The 22,259-nt window shown below is 36.2% G+C and overlaps 5 protein-coding genes and 1 long non-coding RNA gene across 6 annotated transcripts; 5 read left to right on the top strand and 1 right to left on the bottom strand.

Annotated features, from left to right (window-relative positions):
* On the top strand, window positions 189-683 carry LOC104739873. Its single transcript, XR_760085.2, has 2 exons — window positions 189-295; window positions 371-683. It is a non-coding gene; the product is annotated as an uncharacterized LOC104739873 (long non-coding RNA).
* Window positions 1,172-1,691, top strand: LOC109128605 (pentatricopeptide repeat-containing protein At1g12300, mitochondrial-like). The gene has a single exon (XM_019235288.1). The coding sequence runs from the start codon at window positions 1,192-1,194 to the stop codon at window positions 1,663-1,665; it is 474 nt and encodes a 157-aa protein (XP_019090833.1). The 5' UTR covers window positions 1,172-1,191; the 3' UTR covers window positions 1,666-1,691.
* Window positions 1,985-2,725, top strand: LOC104743255 (pentatricopeptide repeat-containing protein At1g12620-like). The gene has a single exon (XM_019235287.1). The coding sequence runs from the start codon at window positions 1,999-2,001 to the stop codon at window positions 2,626-2,628; it is 630 nt and encodes a 209-aa protein (XP_019090832.1). The 5' UTR covers window positions 1,985-1,998; the 3' UTR covers window positions 2,629-2,725.
* On the bottom strand, window positions 6,831-7,918 carry LOC104743257 (pectinesterase/pectinesterase inhibitor 18-like). Its single transcript, XM_019235970.1, has 2 exons — window positions 7,672-7,918; window positions 6,831-7,547 (listed from the first exon to the last, which is right to left on the bottom strand). Exons 1-2 carry the CDS (start codon window positions 7,916-7,918, stop codon window positions 6,853-6,855), a joined length of 942 nt encoding a protein of 313 aa, XP_019091515.1. The 3' UTR covers window positions 6,831-6,852.
* On the top strand, window positions 12,518-15,474 carry LOC104739874 (transaldolase). Its single transcript, XM_010460341.1, has 12 exons — window positions 12,518-12,628; window positions 12,725-12,863; window positions 13,317-13,395; window positions 13,583-13,658; window positions 13,753-13,836; window positions 13,931-14,035; window positions 14,129-14,209; window positions 14,286-14,350; window positions 14,445-14,514; window positions 14,585-14,760; window positions 14,845-14,983; window positions 15,073-15,474. The coding sequence occupies exons 1-12, from the start codon at window positions 12,572-12,574 to the stop codon at window positions 15,217-15,219; spliced, it is 1,218 nt and encodes a 405-aa protein (XP_010458643.1). The 5' UTR covers window positions 12,518-12,571; the 3' UTR covers window positions 15,220-15,474.
* Window positions 18,441-20,192, top strand: LOC104739875. Its single transcript, XM_010460344.2, has 2 exons — window positions 18,441-19,614; window positions 19,848-20,192. The coding sequence occupies exon 1, from the start codon at window positions 18,500-18,502 to the stop codon at window positions 19,475-19,477; it is 978 nt and encodes a 325-aa protein (XP_010458646.1). The 5' UTR covers window positions 18,441-18,499; the 3' UTR covers window positions 19,478-19,614; window positions 19,848-20,192.

The following is a 22,259-nucleotide window of genomic DNA, read 5'->3' on the forward strand; positions in this document are numbered from 1 at the left end:
ATGCAGTCATCAGAAAACTGAACAAGAGATTTGGGGTCTGATTTGTAATTACCGCACTACCATCCTTGGTGGGATAGTCATGTCCGTAGACATTGAGTTCAGGTAGACGTCCAACAGCCACTTGTTGAATGTAAGGCATGAGGTTATTGGGGATGCCCTTTGGATCCTCACCAATTCTGCCACTCTCATGTGCTCCCACAGGATTGAAGTACCTCAGCAGAACAATTCTCCATACTGGTTCGGCCGCGTGAATATCTCTAGCTATTTCTTCAAGAAAGAGCTGCACAAAAGAAAGGTTGTGAAATGGAATGGAAAACAATGTCTTCTGTAAATCCGTTTAAATTCTAATAATAGTGAGCTTTTGTTTCAGTCTCGTGTCCAGGGAAAAATTGATTCTAACGGTGTTGTATCTGCACTTCTTGGAAAGGAATTATATGTGGGACTCGAGTGTCTTCTTTCTGCAAATTTGGATCATAAGAACAAGAAGGATTACAAGCTTGGTTTGAGCTTAGCATATGGCTCACCAGTCACCACTCTCTTCGTGAAATAGTTACTAACTCTTTCTAAGGAATATTTATTTGTCAACTCTTTGCTTTAGTTGTATATATTTATATTTTTTAACTAGACTAATATAAGTAGATCATGCGTACGAGTGATTATGTTATATTATAGAAATTTGATTACTTATTTAGCACTCACAATTATAGAAGAAGCTGTGCATTTAGCGAATAATGTTGGAGTCCATTTCAGATTTCAGTATTCACCACAATTATTTTTTAAAATTCAATGAAGTGATCAAAACGCAGACACAGTCTAGATAACTGATTAATATAATTATATAAGATACGTTAATTAGAATAATAACACTATTAAACGGTCATTAAACAAACAAATGTTGATTTAATCATGAAATAGTAGTACCGGTACAAGACAACCGGTACCGAAACAAACAAATTGTTTATTTCGTCAACAACTAAATAATGGAATGGAAGCAGAGGAGGATAAAGATAACCGGTTTGATATGAACCGTCTCTTTAAGCCGGTTATAGAAGCATATCGACGAACACAGTCATCTGATTTTGAGAGATTTTAGGTTTACCAATTCCATTGCTTCCTCCATGAAATTAGAAGCTGATACATACACTCATTTTTATTTTTATTAAGAGCTTTCAAATTCTATAGTTTTGGGTCATGAAGGGATTGGTTCAGACACGTCGTCTTCTTCTTCTAGAGAGAGCAGGTACTCCAAGAACTCATGTTTTCTCGTCTTGTTGCGGACGAGACTATTCTGGTTTCAGCGATAGGAATCTGTCTTACAGAGAGAGATTGAGAAGTGGGCTTGCTGATATCAAGGCAGAGGATGCTGTTGATCTCTTTCAACCCATGATTAGGTCTCGTCCTCTTCCCACTGTCATTGATTTGAATAGATTGTTTAGTGCCGTTGCCAGAACAAAGCAGTATGATCTCGTTCTAGCTCTCTCCAAGCAGATGGAGCTGATTGGGATTGCGTATGACTTGTACTCTCTCAATATTGTCATCAATTGTTTCTGTCGGCGTGGTAGAGTTTGTTTCGCTTATTCTGTTTTGGGGAAGATCCTGAAACTTGGGTATGAGCCTAGCACTATCACGTTTAACCCGATGAAGCTACATATGGACCGGTTTTAAATGTAATGTGCAAGTCCGGCAAAACTGCCTTGGCCATGGAGTTGCTCAGAAAGATGGAAGAAAGAAAGATCAAGCTTAATGTAGTCCATTACAGTATCATCATCGATGGTCTTTGTAAAGACGAAAACCTCGACGATGCACTCAACCTTTTCAACGAAATGGAAGTGAAAGGTTTTAAAGTAGATGTTATTACCTACAACACTCTCATTAGAGGCTTTTGTAATGATGGTAGATGGGATGATGGTGCGCAGTTGCTCAGGGATATGATCACAAGGAATAAATGGATATTGTAAGGCTAAGCGGGTCGATGATGGTTTTGAACTTTTCCGCACAATGTCTATGAGAGGGGTGGTTGCTAATACAGTTACGTATAGCACTCTAATCCAAGGGTTTTGTCAATCGGGAAAACTTGAGGTTGCTAAAGAACTCTTCCAAACGATGGTTTCTCGTCGTGTTCCTCCTAATATTGTGACTTACAAAATTTTGCTGGATGGATTGTGTGACAATGGGGAAATAGAAAAAGCATTGGAAATTTTTGAAAAAATGCAGAAGAGTGAGATGAAGCTTGATATTAGTATGTATAGTATCATTATTCACGGGATGTGCAATGCTAGTAAAGTGGATGATGCTTGGGATTTATTCTGTAGACTCCCTCTCAAAGGAATGCAGCTTGATAATAGGGCATACACCATAATGATTTCAGGATTATGTAAGAAAGGGTCACTCTCTGAAGCAAATAAATTGTTTACAAAAATGGTAGAGGATGGGCCTGCTCCAAACGACTGCACATACAACACTCTAATCCGAGCTCATCTCCTAGTTAGTGATGTAATCAAATCAGCTCAACTAATCGAAGAAATGAAGAGGTGCGGGTTCGCTGCTGATGCTTCGACTATAAAGATAGTTATGGATATGCTATCGGATGGTAGATTGGACAAAAGTTTTTTGGATATGCTTTCTTGAATCAACGAGAGATATAAGCTAACCATTCTCGTTTAATGATTGATGTATTTGGTCTTATCAATTGAATATTTGTTACAAACTTCAATCATTTTCAGTCTACTCCAGTCCAGTCACAGTGCTTCCCATGAGAACACCAGCGTAGGCTTCATGGTCACGACATGACAAATCAAAAAGAGGCTCCTCTATGTTCCGAACAATGAGAAGTTGAGAAAACAGCATTTGCGCAATGTAGAGGCAAGTCAAAGCGACCCACACCTGTGGTAGAATATGAATCAAAGTAACCATAATGGAGGTTATTTTAACGTGTTAGACTGAAAGCTTTGACCTGCAAGCCAATAAGTCCAAGGAAGAAAGAAACTATCATCTGGAGGTAACAAATCCAACAACAACTTACTTAATAAGCCTCTTCACCAGATGTAAGGAAGGTGATGTTTTCAATTTTCACTGACTACCTGAAAATATTCGCTAGAAGTCTATCCATAAAAATTTAGCCTCCCCTGTAATCCAACAACATAATGCATCACCTAAACATAATCAAGGGGAAGAACCAGTTAGTAACCTGACATTTTCTCTTTTAGAACCTCAAGTAAAAAGATAATGCCAACATCACTAGGGAGATCAATATACATTACTAGTATCCTGAAACATCCAATAACAAAGTCAATGGAAACAAACAGATTGTTAAAAGATACCCAAGGAAAAGAGGAAAAAACAACCAGAGTAAACCACAGTTACAACCTTCTACATCAGAGACCTCAGACTTAGCAGATCTAAAAGACATAATAACATTCAATACAAAACTACTTACAGAGGAAAAAAAAGTATATGATTAAACTCGTTTGGAAGGAAACTTAAGACGACCTTTCATATGAATATGTGTAGGCAGACATCAGCAGAGAAACAGAGAGGAGTGATTGATGCAGAAAATCTGGAAACAACCAATAAAAGACTCACAGAGGACAGATCACACCTAACCAAAAATAGCCAAAATTAAATAAATTAACCGATAGATCTTCTTAGTATACTCCTCCACAATCACTGATGGATAATATAACATGAATTCGAGTGACAAAGATCAATCAACGCTAGCACCGATCAATCGAAGGATCCTCCTCCACAGATCTAAACCGACAAGTAAGTAACATGTAATTAAAAAAAACCACCGAACCAGAGTTAAAATTTAGAAGCAAATAGAGATGCGTTGAAAGCCTAAAGACGTAGCCTGGAGAATAATATGCAATGATCCGATCATATCATACTTATTCCAAAACACCTGCACGGCGAAGAAGAAAGGAACTATCAGAGAATGAAAGAAGTGTTAAGAGGAAGAACAAAACCGTTGAATACGTTAGAACAGAGAAGAAGCGAAGCGTTTCTTTGTCTCTCCTTGAGACACCACTCTCACCGATAAAAGCATCAACTATAACCTGAAATAACAGAGCGACAAGTAAACCACATAAATAAATTCATAACATTGGAGAAGAATAATATATATAATGATCCGATCATAATTGCTTCCAGAACACCTACAAGATGAAGAAGAAAGGAACGTAAGGAACAAACTAAAGGGAGTAAAAGAATTGTTAAGAGAAGAAAAAACCTCTGAAGAAGCATTTCCATCAAAGCCATCACTCTCATCGATAAAAACATCATCCAAACCTGAAATAACATAACGAAAAGTAAATCACATGAACATATTCATAAATAAAATTAGAAACCGATGATATATAGACACCAAACCTTAGATAAATAACATGAATTAGAGTGACAACGATCAGTCAAAGCCATCACCGACCAATTGTAGGATCCTCCTCCACAAATCTAAACCACCAAAACAGAAAACGAGAGTAAGTAACATATAATTAAAAGTTGAAAATTCAGAAGCAAATAGAGATGAGTTTGAAGTAACGATTAAGGAACCCCTGCGAAAGCCTGAAATGTTGCCTCAAGGAGATTATGCAATGTTTGAATCTGATCATAATTCGCTTCCAAAACACCTGCAAGACGAAGAAGAAAGGAACGTAAGGAACAACAAAAAAGAGAATAAAAAAAAGTGTTAAGACAAGGAGAAAAACCCCTGAAGATGTCGAACAGAGAAGAGGCGTGTCCATCAAAGTCATGACTCGCAAGCATCCTTCAAAACCTGAAATAACAGAACGTATCCATAAGAAAATAGCAACCGATGCAGTTTAGAAACCAAACCAGAGAAGAATAAAAACGATCAGTCAAAGCCATCACCGATCAATCATAGGATCATTCACAAACGGTCCTAAACCAACAAAACAAAAACCACAAGTAAATAACATAAAAAAGGAAACAAATACACAGGAAAACAAATCATACCTAGAAGATGTAACACAACATATCAGAATCCTAAGATTTTAACAGAGCAAGAACTACAACAACTAGAGATGCAATTGAAAGAGATCAACAAACCCTAGAGAAGATTTCACAAGTAGGAACGAACTAGTAGCGTAGCGATGATCATTAGACCCGTCGGGGTTTAGAAGATTATCACACCACACCACCTAAGAAGGGGAGAACAAATAGATGAACAAGTCATGTGAAAGAGTCGAAGCACTTATACAGTATTTATAGATAAGGTTTATGACGGTCAGGATTTGATGTTAGCTATTTCCTTTTTTCTTTTTGAACCGTTAGATTCTTCTTTCTTATATTTTCTGTTTTTTTTTCTGTTTTCCTTTTCCTATTGGTCTTTGCTATTTCCTTTTCCTATATATATATATATATATATATATATATTTTTTTTTTTTTTTCTTCTAATTGGTCAAGCTAATTCTATTAATTTTTAAAACTACCATATTTTTCTTTTGGTAAAAGTCTATAACATTAAAATCAATTAATTCTAATTTCTTTTACTTCTGTTTTGTCAACTGTATATTATATGACTCTTATGCGTTTGTTATGTATATTCATAATTTTAAAAAGGCATACGCTAGGCAAGACAATATTATCATTACTTTATTATGATTTCATATTACATTGTATTTAATCTTTTCTTATGAAATATTCAAGAATTACTAACATAATGCTTGACAAATTTCCAATGACATTACACATCGTGATAATTGATTGCGGTATTGGCTTGATTGTTAACAAATCATCACTACACTCATACATTCTTGTTGTCACACCACCAATTCTTTGGTTTAAAGCATCAAGTCTTTGGCTGCCAAATATTCAAGGGAAAGCTGATTATCGTATAGAGCACTGTCATAATTTTCAATACAACTTAGATACATATTATGAGAACGAAAATCAGTTGTGTTGTCTGCAAACAATTTCAATTGCTTTAGCGTATCTGATATATTTTGAGTCTGATAATTGATCAAAAATTTGGTGAGACCAAAAAGATCTAATGATGCAATTTCAGAGGTTGGTTTTAGAACCTCAAAACAGAGTGAAGAAAGCTCTTTTCTTTTGGTGCAAATGGAGTTGATCTCTCCTTTTGTAATCATAAGACTAAATATTGCATATGATGAGACAATAAGAAATAATACCACAATAAGAACCATTATTTTTTTTTTGTTGACGGAAGTAACCATTTTTCTATTTCCAATGTTGGAGAAATTAGACGAGATTTTTATAGACTAAAAGATATTTTCAAATTTAAATGCTAATAGACTATTTACCATAGTAAAATGAGTTTTCAATGTTATAGACTTTGACCAAAAGAAAAATATGGTAGTTTTAAAAAATAATATAATTAGCTTGACCCAAGATTCTCAACTTATCCTTAAGATATTTTATTACTTAAAAAAACACTTAGAAATATGTAATATTAACAAAATAAAGTTGTTGTTGTTTCAGAAAATTCTTTAATATATGTAAAATTCTAAAACATGAATTAACTAGAAACATAGAGTAATATTAAGTGTGTCGATGTTCTACCAAAAGCGGGATTAAGGACTAAATACTATGTAATAATTGTAATGGATATTTGTCCATTTTTCTAGATAATATGTATGACGACAAGATCTCTCCCCAATCAATATGATGTTGTTGTTAAAAAAAAAAGACATTGAATATTTTCCTTGCTGTGTTAAGTAGCTTTTAAAATTACACTATAGATTTTTTAAGTAGAAACTTTCATATTTTGGTTGGTGAATAACATAAAATACAAAAAAAAAAAATTTTTACCAATTTTTATAATGCAAATGATTTACATTTATTTACTAACATTACATAAACACAAGTCTTTAATTAGAGTCCTTCCTTGTAAGGTACTCCTGTCGAATTAAGCCACAAGTGACCGTTAATAAGATTTGCCACCGTGAATTTCGATGCCTCCTTCGGATCAGTAATCATTTTATATCCGTGCCATTTAACCCTGCTTCTAGTATCTGCTCCAGGACCCTTGTTCTCATACTCACCAAAGAATAACGTCGATAAACGTCCAACATCGTTGTACATAGGAGTCCATCCTGCCAAATCAATAAAATCGTCTATGAAAGACTGCATTATTACCACTCTGGAGAATGTTTTCCACGGACGTCCTAAGAATGATTTTATTGTTCCTTTGATCGGAGCAAGATCCAAACTCGCTAATATATTACACCCTTGAAACGAGAAGCCAGAGTTTTTCGCTGGGTCAATGCGTCCCTGAGACGTCAGTACGTTGCTCTGTCCGCTCATAGGCTTTCGCGCCACAATCTCACAGTTTTGAAACACTGCTGCAGCATCTCCAAAGATAAAATCAATTGTTCCTGTTATATAACAATCACGATAGAACTGGCGATACATGTCAGCAAAAAGTGTGTCTTGGTAGCCATCTATTCGACAGCGATATATGACCGAAACATCGGCAGACACTCGAAGAGCAACCGCCTGTTCCTTTGCTGGCCCAGCCGTGTTTTGGAACCAAATGTCTAGCGCCATAAATCCGTTGGCGCTAGTAGCTGTAAATTTTATCAAGAATTTTCATTTCACTATGATATATATAGAACAAAAACAATAGTATTATCTCTTTTTCTTAAATAACAAACAATAATATTCTACAAGTAGAGAAAACATATATTTTACCAAACGTGGCCGATTCTTTGATAGAGTATCCATCCTTGGCGTTTAAATTGCCAGTAAGAATTGTTATGTCTCTACCGTCGCCTATGAGCATTAAATTCGTCTTTCTTTTTCCAATTTTAATTGTTTCCTTGTAAACGCCCTTTTTCACATAGACGATAAATCTTCTCTTGTTGTTCTCAGGTACAACAGATATCGCTTCATTTAGCGATATCTGTTTGTCTTTGGCAACTACTATGTCCGCGTTCATCTTGAGGACCTACAAATATATTATTAAGAAAAACATAAGAAACTTAATAAATATTTGGCAATAGTAAAAGTTTTGCTTAGCTTGTCATGATTATTTTATTCTAAATTTAGAAAATATTTTATCCATTGTAACAATTTATATAACCTTTTCTTTTACTAGAAAACATAGTTTAATTAATAAACAGTTTATGTAATAATTATCTAGTAATATAATTACCAGAAAATAAATTTGTTGATATCGATTAACAATAATTGTTTAAATGCATATAAGTGTAACAATGATAAATACTTTATGGAAACCAATTATGACGATATTTTGTGACCCATATGATCTCTACATCAACCCAATGGTTATGTACATCAATTATGCCACTTCATACATTCTCTTAATGCTGATTTAGAAGATCTTTGAATTTTTGTGATTTATCTAATTTGAGAAGATATATACTCATTTGACAAATAAATTGGGTAAGTAAACTCCAAAGGTATTTAAGCTAAGTACTTCAATTCCAAAAAAGTAAAAATAAAAACATTTTCGCTATCACAAGTAGCTAATGTTTACTGAAAAGAAACCAATCTTTTAAGTAAGAACAAATATTTTTAAAAAACCAAAATAATTTTATGTTTGTATATATCGTTCTGATTTAGAAAAAAATATATTTTATTTTGGGTTCCATTATCAAATCATATAACACAAATCTATTTAGGCTTTTGAAATAAACTACCTTGGTATTGCCACCTATAATCTTCTTGTCATCATCATTAGTAAGCCACAAGGGAAAGCCAGCCGAAGCCGTTTGGAGTTCGTCAACGTCTCTCACAGTGAATGGAATTGTTAAGAGAGTTGAGAAAGATACTAGAAGAAGGTAAAAAGCTGAAAGACTTGTGTAACCAACCGCCATTAGAAAGAGTGTTCGTTTTGTCTCTCTTCAAGTATAGTAAAACTTTTATAAATTAATAATGTTAACATCATGATATTATATTAATTTATAGTGAAATTAATTTATAATTATTAATTATTAAATATTAATGTACAATGTAATTAATAATTATTAATTTATATATATTTTTAATTGTTTAAATAAGATTAGATTTTCGATATTATAAATTTTATAGTTTTAGAATTTAATTTATCATATTTAGAAAAGATTATTGATCATAAATTACAAATATTATAAACAATATCACTTATACACATGATATACATAAATTCAAATTTATTTGTTTTGCTGGCCAAACACTTTCTTAATATATCATTGGTTTCAATTCCAATCAAATTCTTATACTTTTTGATCATTATATAATTTAAGAAACAAAAAAAAAGTATATACTAGAAGAAAATTTAATTTAAGCTCTCCTTTAAAACGTTAATTTAATGCGCAGAGGTGAAGCAATGATTCTTGCAAATTAAAGTGTGTTAGGTTTAATCATTCACAAAGAAAAATCATTTCATAAGGTGTCTTATGGTTTAAATTCTTCAATGTAAATTGTAGAAAATTATAAAATTTCTTAAAACTTCAAGATAATTTAATAGTTATAAATGCATGTGCTGATGTGCATATGAAAGTAAATATGCATTTGTTTACCTTTCTGAAGATTAGGTTTGATCCCGCGGTACACCGCGAGACTATTTTTTTGTTTTCAAATTAATATTTTTTAATTTAATGTTATTCTATATTTTTTAAACAAAGAGATATTAATCTATTTTGGTTTGTAGTATTTTCGACTATTAATTAGTTAGTGTAAGAGTTATTGTATTGTTCTTTATACATCGAGTTAATCATTGGTAAGTTTAAATCAAAGTGAATTAGTAGGTTTTTGTTTTTTTGGTGCTGATTTTTAAAAGATTGAGTCATAACGTAAACTTATTTTCAAGAGAATTTTAAGTAAACTTATTTGTTAATAAACTCATCATAAGAAATGTAGAATTACAGGAAGTATCATCCAATTAATTAATTTAAGATCCAAAAACAAGAAAAGAGATGATTTTGGACATGCCTTAATTCAAAAAAAAAAAAGAATACCAAAATCTAGGAAAATGCATATAATGAAAACAAAAAGTCTAACACGGTAAAAAAACCTAATTCATTATAACCTCATAGTCTCATTGATAAAAATCTCGCACAAGGCTAATAATATAAGCTATAGATGGTTTGGTTTGTTGCTTCCGATCAAGAACGTGGCATATCTCTTATGCCAAAAAGTAGAGTGGACATAGACTTTGTTAGTATCTTCTGAGCTTCAGCGGCTGCTTTCAGATTCAGAGGAAAATGGAGAGCTGAAGCTAGTAAACTTGAGTGCGTGATCAATGAAATTGCTTTCTCACCTGAGTAGCCAAAACAGTGTTAGGTTTAATCATCCACAAAGAAAAATCATTTCATAAGGTGTCTTTTTTTTTTTTTTTTGGCTCAACTTCAATTCTTCATTAACCAAAGAATACATCCAAATTCAAGATACAAAATATTCCCCACCAGAATTAGACCAAATGCAATGGTTCGATCTAGTATCGCCGTGAAACACTAATGGATCCAACGTTACCTGACCGAAAAACCATTGCATTTTTTAACCACTATGAGATAGATAACACTCTACAACTCAAAGTGAAATCATCGCTTAAACCAACTAATATTAACCCTATGATACGAAAACAACTACTAACACAAAAGGTACCAAAATCTATATTGAAGATCAAAAAACAAATCCAAGCTATTTGAACCTCATGATATGCGTGTAGTTCTTGTTCCAATAGCATCAACACCCAGAGGCGCAACATCAGAAAGACTTGGTTTCTCCGGCTTTCATTGCTCAGATCCTAAGCCAAAAAACAGACAAATATCCGACTGACCCGACCAAGGGACGCGAAACAAAACCAGCATGATCCGAGACTTCTCCAAACAAACACTCAAAGCCTGTAATACTAATCATCTAATGATAAGATTGAAACACAGATTAGCAAATCTTCACCTTACGATGCAATTCCGGATTAGCCACATCGCATCTGCATGTTGTCTCACTTCTTAGTCGGACTGAAACCAGAGGTTGAGGAAGCTCTCAAGAACACCAGCTTTGAGGATAACCTCAAATCTCAGCCACCGACATCCAACGGATTCTCCCCAACAACCAGTCGACTCTAGAACTCGTACTCCACCGAAAGCCTCCGGTTAGCTACTCCACCGAAGAGATGGGGAAGCAGGGGGCGCAACTCAGGAACCCAAATCCGTCGCCCATAAACTGCAAAGAAAGCCACCCGAAGCAGTTTCAAACCGCCACCAATCTCCCGGAGAGGAGAGACGAGCCGATATCTCTCTCCGTAACATCCGCCATTGCACCGAATCGACGCAACAGAGGTGACTCCTCGCGCTACCAGAGAAGAGGAGGTCGAGTCCTTTTACCCTACCACTACAACAGAAGAAAAAAAGGATGAACAAAGCCCTCTCACACCGCCGGCGAAGCCGCAGGCGGCGGAGAGGCAAACGGAGCAGAGAGACGGCGCTCTGTAAAAACTAGGGTTTTGAGAGAGTTTCTCCCTTTAAAAGCGCTCTTTTCATAAAGTGTCTTATGGTTTAAATTCTTCAATGTAGATTGTAGAAAATAATAAAATAATCTTAAAACTTCAAGATAGTTTAATAGTTGTAAATGCATGTGCTGATGTGCATATGAAAGTAAATCTGCATTTGTTTACATCTGAAGATATCACACTAGGAGTCTATATAGCTAGTAGTAGCCTAGGACTAAGAACGCAAGTGATTTTCAATAGAGTAGTTTGGTTGTGACGCTATATAAGATGACCAAAGTGATAATTCAAGATTAAGTAACGGGACAGAGTCGTCGTATCGAACGAATTTTGCTATTTCAGGGTCCGGAACCGGTTTAGCCATCATTATCCGGTTTGAATTTAGAATTGACTAATAACTGGAAATTATCTGTTCTGGTACAGTCCGGTCGAATCGAAAGTGGTGTTTCATTAACATTACAATAGAACCTCTATAAATTAATATTCAGTAAATTAATAATCTCTATAAATTAATAATTTTTTCCGGTCCCAAGATAGAATTAATGTAATTTTAGACACAATTCGATAATATAATAATATAATAATTTTTTTAAAAATCTTTTTGTAAATATATGGTCCCATCAATAATATAAATTAATAATTCTATTAAATTCTATAAATATATGTGTATATATACACATCAATTTTTATTAAAGTTCATTTTTTAATATTTTTACTATATAAAAATCTTTGAGTGTTATATTCAAAATATAATAATTGTTATTTTCCTTGTAATTGATTTTATAAAAATATTAGTTATATTGATTAAATCTTTTTTTTTTAACTTTTTAACCAAATTAGGAAAGCCTTTCTCTAAATTAATAATTATTAATTTATCAAAAAATTAAAACCTTTATAAATTAATAGATTTTCATGGTTATAACATTATTAATTTATAGAGATTTTACTGTATTAAAGTTCTTCTTCTTAATTAAAGTTTCAATAGACTAATTTAAAATGTCGTGTAAAGACTAATCTTTGTGACATTTTTTTTGGGATAAATTAGAGATGGCGGGACCCATGTTAATCGGACGATATCAACGGCTGGATGTGTTTATCGAGATCGATCAAATCAAACTGAAGAAACAACAACAACAAAAAATGCCACTCTCTTCTTTGCAAACTCCGTCTTGTGCAACTCTCTCTGCTTCGATCCAGGTACTCACTCTCTTCTCTCCAAATCTTTTGCTTTGCTTTTTCTTTTTTCAATCGCATGTATGTAATGGGAATGTGTGCGATCTTTGAACTTCGCAGAAGGGACGATGGAAGATGCTCGCAGCCGGATTCTCCGTTACTCTTCCTCTTCCAGCTGTTCACTTCAGTCACCGGCGATCGATTCGTGCTTCCGCTAGTTCTTCTCCCTCTCCATCATCGTCTTCGTCTCTCGGAGCTGGTATCTGTTTTTATCGATCCTGTTTGTTCATCATCAATATGATTTGATTTCTTGGAAAACAAAAAAAAAAAGTATGGATTTTTGAAAGATTAATTAGGATTCAAGCTTTTAATTTTTATGTGGGTTTGTTTCTGCAATGCCTGGAATCACTTGTTAGGATACTATGCTTTACAAAGTTACTATCTTTAGTTTGAAAACAGGGACCTTTCTAACTTGGAGGGGATGTGAGTCCCATTTTGGTCTAACATTGATGATACGATGCTTCTGGTTGCTTTTTTAGTTCTTAGCTGAACATTGTTGCTTTGTGGTTGAATTTGAAGTGTTGCATGTGAAGTTCTTAGCAACAAAAATTGTGTCTTTGGTGTCTAATTTTCTTGAAGTTTTGAACCTTCTACTTTTCTGGAATGCTTTGGACCATCATTGATATTGTTTATTGAACCTTTGTTTTTCCAGGTGAGAACAATGAGCTAGATGCTGTATCAGCCTTTAGCGAGATTGTTCCTGATACAGTCGTTTTCGATGACTTTGAGAGGTATGATATATCTTTATCAAGGATACAAGAAATAAATTAGTCTAAGATGTTAAGATGTAAAAGCTCCCTCACAAGTCTAACTTCTAACCTTTAGTTACTGTGAAATCCTATTTTTGGCTTGGAGATAGTATAACTTTTTGGTTTTTGCTTGATTAATACCTTTGTTGTATTTTACTGATCTGCTCAGGTTCCCACCGACTGCAGCTACAGTTAGCTCTTCTCTTCTTCTGGGAATCTGTGGTCTACCTGATACAGTTTTCCGCGTAAGCATTTCAGGAGTTTTGATATTTTATATGATAGTATATGACACTTTTTGTTTTGAGCTTATTTAATTTTGACATTTTCACATCATGTTAGAATGCTGTGGACATGGCTTTGGCGGATTCTTCTTGTGCAGGGCTTGAAACCACCGAATCTCGGCTCTCTTGCATTTCCAATAAGGTTGATCTTCTTATTTCTTATCTGTATTCCCTCTCTTTCAGATCTTTGCTGCTTGAAGAGTTTGTTTGCCTTATTACTGATGAGGAAAGTGCAGGCAATGGTTAACGTAGGTGGCGATCTAGTCAAACTCGTTCCAGGTCGAGTTTCAACTGAAGTGGATGCACGTCTTGCTTATGACACAAACGGCATTATCCGCAAGGTAGTTACTAGAAGCAGACCATATATAATATAATTTGGGTATATGTTTACCGTATCTTCAAATCACTGACATGTGATGTGATGATATGTGTAGGTTCATGATCTGCTGAGACTATACAATGAAATAGATGTACCACACGACCGGCTCCTATTCAAAATCCCTGCAACTTGGCAAGTAAGATTGTTGTTCAGCAAATAACAAAGCTTTCCCATTTAATGGTCTCTCATTGTTGTGCTTATCGCTCTGATAGGGTATTGAAGCTGCAAGATTGTTGGAATCTGAGGGAATCCAAACGCATATAACCTTCGTTTACAGGTACCATAGAACATACCTTTTGACTCTTTAATAGTAAAACTGTTCATCCACATGATTTTTGTTCTTTATAATCTCTTCTTGTATATATCATCAGCTTTGCTCAAGCTGCAGCAGCTGCTCAAGCCGGTGCTTCTGTCATTCAGATTTTCGTTGGTCGCCTCAGGGTAACCATTTTCTCAACATATGCTTAGTAAGTTCAGTGATATGGCAAAGTTAATATCTTAAAATCTTTAGGACTGGGCGCGTAATCATTCGGGAGATACCGAGATTGAAACTGCTATTAAATCCGGAGAAGATCCTGGTTTGGCCTTGGTGAGAAGATCATATAACTACATTCACAAGTATGGTTACAAGTCCAAGCTGATGGCTGCTGCTGTCCGGAACAAACAAGACTTGTTCAGTCTTCTCGGGTAAACACAAACTTCCAAATTGCAGGTTCGACCATCAGCAGATTCTGAACCCATTCTAACTCTCAGTGTTCTCCTCGGTCTCAGGGTCGACTATGTGATTGCACCATTAAAGGTACTGCAATCTCTCAAAGACTCACCTGCCATCCCCGACGATGAAAAATACTCATTTGTTCGGAAACTTACTCCTGAAACAGCAACGCATTACAACTTCACCAACAAAGAGGTTAGTTTTGAACCTATACATCCAACACACTTTTTGCTTCTGCTTTCACTTAACCAGTGTCTCACTCTGTTTGTTTGATTCTGGTGTAGCTGGTCAAATGGGACCAGCTAAGCATGGCTTCAGCTATGGGTCCTGCATCAGTGGAGCTTTTATCAGCTGGTGTCGAGGGTTATGCGAACCAAGCTAAACGCGTTGAAGAGCTCTTTGGGAAGATTTGGCCACCTCCTAATGTCTAAAACAAAGCTTTTCCCTTCATCACTAAGGATCTACATCAATAAGACTGTAAGAAAACTAAAAGCCCATGTTACTTGAACACTACCCTCTTAATCTTCTTTCCCCTTTCTTCTTTTTCGTGTGCCTTGTAGTTCATCATGGTCTCTTGTCTAAGACTTCGGCTACAAGACGAGACTAAAACTAATCTTTTTCATATTGTTCCATCTGAAACTTTGGGGTCTGTTTTCTTCTGTAAAATGACTTAGTAGGTTCTCTGATCTCTCAAAGCATATTAGTACCGATCGAATTATACGAACAATTATTAAACCGATTAATTTCGTAAAACCAACTGGTTCTATTAAAGTTCAAAGTACTTCAAACCAAACTAAAATTTTGACTATGAACTGAAAGTACAAAAATTATTTTCTTATACAAAAAAAAAATTGGACATTGGCATGATGACATCCAAGTCCTGTTTACTTACTAAAATAATAAATCCAAAAAATAAGTGGGAAATTATGTGAACCAAATGATAAAGGTAAAGGATAAAGGGAACATGAAGAAAACGAAGAGACTGAACACATAAAACTTATCCATCTCAGTCAGATGCATTATCTGATCACTGGTCAGTGGTCACTTCTCTTTAATATCAGATAATACTTATGATTTAGTAATTTTCACACAAGCAGAAACGTACGATTTTCATTATCGAGTGTAATATATATTTATCTTCTAAAGTTGACAAATATTAGTAGAGTTTAGTTCAATCATTATTTTTCCCGTCTGATTGTGTTTTCTTTTGACGACGTGTGTGATTGTAGATTGTTGTGGGTTCGTATCAATCAATAATTCCAATAATATAGGCTCCATTTCAATGTAAACTTCATTACTGATTCGAAAAATCTGAGTGCAATAGAGTGATTGCTTTATCCTTTTTGATTTATAGGAGAAAGGATAACGCTATTATTACTTTTTGCAATACGAAAATTATAAGGTTCTCAAATTTCCTCGGACTATTTTTCTTTCTTTCTAGAATTATTGTTTTAGCAACAAATCAAGATTATACTATTTCTATAGGGAGACAGAGCACGTGGTCTCTGCCGAAAAAAAAACCTATCGGTCTTCTTCTGCATGTGGATCTAGTTTTCCCACATCCAACAATCATATACAAGATCTTGTCTTTTCCAGTTCGTTGATTCCACGTAAATGGCTGTAAATTCTATTAAACAGAAAGACAACCTTAAAGTGATTTGTTTGTAAAAACAAAATGAGGAAAAGAAAAATGGTTTCACATGACTTTTGAACCGTGTTTGTGTATATGGCACAATTATAACAAACTGTAGACTCTTTTATGATCTCACTTGGTTAGTGGATGCCATAAGAATTAAGAGACCATAATTAATTTCACATTTTTACTTGGTTGGCCAATCCTTCGCTTCCACATGCAATTGCTATGTGGCTACAAGAGGTTTCACGTGTATAATAGTAATTGTTAATTACTATATTATTTTGTATAAATCGGCGTTGGTACATTTCTTTTCATCATTATTGGACACTAATTCTGACAAGACGATTGTGATTGAGATGATGTATTATATATTTAAACAAATGATTCATGTGCTTGGCCGAACTAACAAGTGGTTAGATGTATAGTTTGATTGCATTACTAGTTTTCCCAGTGAACCTAATAATTATTGTTGATTAATCCAGAAAAACAAAAATCAAATTTCCTTAGCCCATGATGTTTTTATAGATCTGAGATCTCAGACCTTTGGAGTCTAGCTAGTTCTTTACTATGGTTTCGAAACACATAAGAATTACTTAGTTATTTTTAACTTATTTGATGATTTAGGCAAAGAGCTTTACTTTATTATGAAAGTTTAAAGTTAAACTAGTAGTTTGGCCGGTCATGTTCTCGTGTTTCTCGAGTCTTTCTAGATTAATTATTATTATTTTAACGTTTAAAAAGTTATATCACTATTACACGGACGTCAAAAACAGAAAAATGTTCGTATACTATTCGACTCGCGCTATCATTTTCAGATGGGTTACCTAACTTGTATCGTATTACTCAAAGTTTATGTATTGTATACGTAAATGTTATAAAGATTACTTGTTCGACATAGTTTAACATTTTACAGCATATACTAAAACGCATCGATCGGATACACAATGGAATGTCGCGAATCATTCGTTTGAATAATTTTAAAATTTTAAGTGTACTAAAAAATTATCTGGAAGTTGAAACAAGAATTGAGGTAGTGATTATAGGCACCAAAAACCTAGCCGATACGAACCCCTAATTTCTTGTCTGGTAAATAACCCCTTTTTTGACACCTATTATTATTACCACTTCGGTTCGTGAAAGAAACATATGTCATACTACAACATTTGTATTCGGGTTACTAGATAACAATAAAACTAGTAGTATAAAACTATATATCTGGGTCCAAATGAAGTTGAATAACTTTTCTTTTCTCGTTAATAGTTTAAATGACACAGCAAAGGTTATAGTATTAAAAAAAAAAAAAAAAAAGTTATAGTATTATAAAAATGACACAGCAAATCCTCTCATGCCCTTTTTCCTATAACCCAATATGTTGCATAGCGTGTATGTGACGTATGCGTTACTCCTTACTCGGACTGGCTTGCATTAATGTAATTACCAAATTTACCATGATTACGATATAAATTAATCAAAGTGGTTTAATCTTAGGGGAGTATCCAATGGGGGAGCCGGGGAGCAAAAAATTGGTTAATTACATCAATCATAGACAATGACTAAACTTGAGCAAACATATTCAGAAACCAACTTCAGCATTTACTGTACTTAAATTACTCTGTCCCAGTCTCACATTTCTAAACTACTCTCCAAATCTTGAAGTGAAAAGTAGTAGTACAGTTGAATCAGTAACAGCATAATGATAGGATTGTGTTCAGTGACCTGGTTTCATGCATGTATCACTAATCATATACAATTATTTACTGGATCTAGGTTTGTGTGATAAATCAGATATTGTTAGTGAATATATGCAAAATATATTCTTCCCATTAAAGTCATTGTGAATATTCTCATATATGATCATGTGTGATACGCTATGTACTCTATATATATTCTTGTCAATAAGATTACAAGGGCATCGAGCTATATTCAAGCTTACATGGTATCAGAGCTCTAGGTCTATCTCTCGACCTCTAAATCTTTTCTTTTCTCCTTTTGTTCACTTCTTCTTCTTCCTCCTTCTCTCTTTACTTTTCTCACATCTTCCCTCCTTTCGTCTCTCTCCCTCTCTTTCTTTCTCCATGACAACCATCACCGAAAAATCTGAAAAACCGTTCACTATCTCCCAAATCAAGGCCTACATCCCTATTGTCCTTGATATGAAGAAATTCAACTACGATGTGTGGCGCGAGTTATTTGAAACACACTGCATCACGTTTAGTGTTCTCAAACACATCGACGGTACCGGTAAACCATCACCGGAAATTGCTACGGCATGGAAGGAGCGTGATGGCTTGGTCAAGATGTGGATTTATGGAACCCTCTCCAAATCTCTCCTTGACACAGTTATGCAAGCCAAGTGCACAACCAGTGATCTATGGCTCTCTATCGAGAATATTTTTCGTGATAACAAGGAAGCCCGTTCTCTACAGTGTGATCATGAACTACGTACAACCACCATTGGCGATCTTAGTGTTCATGACAACTGTCACAAACTCAAAAATCTCGCTGATCTGCTTGCGAATCTTGACTCTCCCGTCACAGATCGGGTACTTGTTATGCATCTCCTCAATGGTCTCTCCGACAAGTATGACAACATCATCAACTTCATCAAACAAAAGACACCCTTCCCAACTTTCTCGACGGCACGCTCAATGCTTATCATGGAGGAGGATCGGCTTGCAAAACAGAGCAAACCACAACCAAACAACAACGATAGCTCCTCTGCTCCCGCTGTTCTCTACACGGCATCGGAGCACCAACACTTGAAACATCCACCTCACCAAGGTCGAGGAGGCTATAACAACCGTGGTCGTGGCAATCGAAACAACCGTGGCAGGGGCGTCATCATGGTAATCATTCTTGGCAACATCACTCATACGGACCACCACAATGGCCGTATGGACCTCCTCCACAATGGCCACTGCCCTATGGTTTCCCTTCACACCAGTCGCAGTTTCCGATGGCTCCTTCTTATCCACGTCAGCAATCATTCTCTCCTACCAATGACATCCTCGGCACTGCTCCACAACACCGCTCTCCTGCTGAAGCTCATATGATTCAGTCACCATATCCTCCGCCACAAACCACATCACCATATCTGCCATCAGAACTCACTCATGCTCTCAACACGATGACGTTACAGGATCCAAACAACAACTCTTGGTACATCAGAACTCACTCATATCACTGCGAGGTACTCTTCGTTCTGTTTTTAATACTAGCGCTTCTCCTATTGTGACAGTCGGTAATGGATCCTTTGAAGTTACTAAGCTCGGTAATGGTATCATTCCCTCCTCATCTCATCCTCTCCTACTCAAAAATGTTCTCGTTTGTCCCTCTATTATTAAAAATTTGGTGTCGGTTCGTCGTTTTGTCACTGATAATCAATGTACCATCGAATTTGATCCTTTTGGCTTTCTTGTTAAGGATCTTCGAACCAAGACTCCTCTTCTCTGATGTGATAGTCAAGGCCCTCTTTATGCGGTGACTCCAACCAACAAACTCACACCACCGCAGGCTTTCATCACCACATCTAGTAGCACTCTCTGGCATCGTCACTTGGGACATCCCGGGAGCTCTGTTCTACAATCTCTTGCTTCTTCTGGTTTTTTAGTTTTTAATAAAAGCGACATGCCAAGTTTGTGTCACGCATGTGAAATTGGCAAAAATGTTCACCTTCCCTTTTCTGCTTCTTCGTCTATTATTTCTAAACCTTTTGAAATTGTTCTCACTAGGATATTTGGACTTCTCATGTACCGAGTTTTGGAGCAATAAAATACTATGTCATTTTTCTTGATCAGTTTTCTAATTATGTTTGGGTTTACCCTCTCAGGCGCAAAAGTTACACGCTCAGCAAATATATTCATTTTTCTTCCTATGTTCGAACTCAATTTGGCTGTCCCATTCAATCTCTTCAATGTGATAACATTGGAGAATACAACAATCGACAATTCCTTTCTTACCTTGCAGCCGAAGGCACTAAATGTCGATTCTCATGTCCGTACACCTCTCCGCAGAACGGACGCGCGGAGAGAATGCTTTGTACTCTTAATAACTTAGTACGCACCATTCTTTTCCAAGCTTATATGCCACCAGAATTTTGGGTGGAGGCCCTTCATACGGCTGCTCATACTCTCAAAATTCTCCATCATCTTCCATCTCCAATGCTATCCCATTCACCACACTCTTCAACAAACCACCCCCATACACTCACCTCCGTGTTTTTGGTTGCTTGTGTTATCCTAATCTTTTTCCTCAATCTCAGCATAAACTTGCCCCTCGCTCCATGGCATGTGTCTTCCTCGGCTATCCTACTGATCACCGTGGATACCGTTGCTTCGATTTGAACACTCGCCGAATCATATTCTCGAGACACATTCATTTCGATGAAGACACATTTCTGTTTCATCAACCTCCAGTCATGACCCCAACTTCTGAACCCGACATCATTTCTCCACCCCCTCCTATCTCTGTTTTACCGCCTACACCTCCCCTTCCAGCTGACGAGACCCCTCCTCCGCCTCCTCCAACATTACCCACGCATTCTATGGTAACTCGGAGCAAAAACGGCATTGTCACGCCCCGACAACGTCTTTGTCTCCACACATCCGTTGTGTCTCCCCTTCCTTTGACACACGTACAAGCAGCTAAGGATCCTAACTGGAATGGTGCCATGGGAGATGAACATAGCGCTCTTATTAAAAAGAGAATGTGGGACTTGGTTCCGCGGCCAGTTGCTACTAATATTGTGCGTTCTATGTGGCTTTTCAGGCATAAATTTAATGTGGATGGTCAGCTTGTGCGGTACAAAGCACGTCTCGTTGCAAACGGCAGATCTCAACAGCTTGGAGTCAATTGTGATGAGACGTTTAGCCCAGTTGTCAAGCCTGCCACTATTCGGTCTGTTCTCCATGTCGCTATTGCAAAGGATTGGCCTCTCCATCAACTTGACGTAAAAAATGCGTTTTTAAATGGCGACCTTGATGAAACGGTCTGCATGCACTAACCTCTGGGTTTCATTGACAAAATGAATCATGACCATGTGTGTCTCCTCAGGCGTTCTCTCTATGAGTTAAAACAAGCTCCCCGGGCTTGGTACAATCGTTTTGCGGTATTTGCCAAAAAGATTGGTTTCACTCAGAGTGTAAGTGAATCCATCATTGTTCATCTATTGTCACAACAACCAGTCTACTTACATCCTGCTCTATGTTGATGACATTGTCCTCACCCTTTCTACTTCGCCTTTGTTTCGCTCCATCATCGCCGCTCTTCACAAGGAATTTGAGATGACTGATCTTGGGCGGCTCCATTATTTCCTTGGCATCTCGGTCACTCGAACTGCATCCGGTTTGCTTCTCCAACAGCAAAACTACGCCGCCAATATCATTCATCCTGCTAACATGACATATTGCAATCCCTGCTCCACTCCTGTGGACACCAAGTCTAAGCTCACTCCCGATGGTGCACCTGTCTCTGACCCTACGTTGTATCGCAGTCTCGCAGGTGCTCTCCAATATCTCACCTTCACTCGCCCTGACATTGACTTTGCTGTCAGATATGTCTATTTATGCACGACCCTAGGGAGCCTCATTTTCAAGCTCTCAAACGTATTCTCCGCTACATCAAGGGTACCATCTCTCATGGCCTCCAAATTTTCAAATCCTCCATCACTCAACTAACTGCCTATACTGATGCTGATTGGGCTGGTTGCCCATCCACATGTCATTCTACATCTGGTTATGGCATTTTTCTTGGTGATAGTCTTGTCTTCTGGTCATCTAAACACCAAGTGACTGTTTCTCGTTTAAGTGCAGAGGCCGAGTACCGCGGTGTTGCGAT

The sequence above is a fragment of the Camelina sativa genome, chromosome 14 (assembly GCF_000633955.1).
Source record: "Camelina sativa cultivar DH55 chromosome 14, Cs, whole genome shotgun sequence".
Classification (NCBI taxonomy): domain Eukaryota; kingdom Viridiplantae; phylum Streptophyta; class Magnoliopsida; order Brassicales; family Brassicaceae; genus Camelina; species Camelina sativa.

Coding starts and splice junctions, on each gene's coding strand:
- LOC104743255 (XM_019235287.1), top strand. CDS start 1,999: ATGTCTATGAGAGGGGTGGTTGCTAATACAGTTACGTATAGCACTCTA.
- LOC104743257 (XM_019235970.1), bottom strand. CDS start 7,918: ATGAACGCGGACATAGTAGTTGCCAAAGACAAACAGATATCGCTAAAT. Junction 7,548..7,671: donor CAAAGAATCGGCCACGTTTG/GTAAAATATATG, acceptor TAAAATTTACAG/CTACTAGCGCCAACGGATTT.
- LOC109128605 (XM_019235288.1), top strand. CDS start 1,192: ATGAAGGGATTGGTTCAGACACGTCGTCTTCTTCTTCTAGAGAGAGCA.
- LOC104739874 (XM_010460341.1), top strand. CDS start 12,572: ATGCCACTCTCTTCTTTGCAAACTCCGTCTTGTGCAACTCTCTCTGCT. Junction 14,036..14,128: donor CAAACGGCATTATCCGCAAG/GTAGTTACTAGA, acceptor TGATATGTGTAG/GTTCATGATCTGCTGAGACT. Junction 14,351..14,444: donor CATATAACCTTCGTTTACAG/GTACCATAGAAC, acceptor ATATATCATCAG/CTTTGCTCAAGCTGCAGCAG.
- LOC104739875 (XM_010460344.2), top strand. CDS start 18,500: ATGACAACCATCACCGAAAAATCTGAAAAACCGTTCACTATCTCCCAA.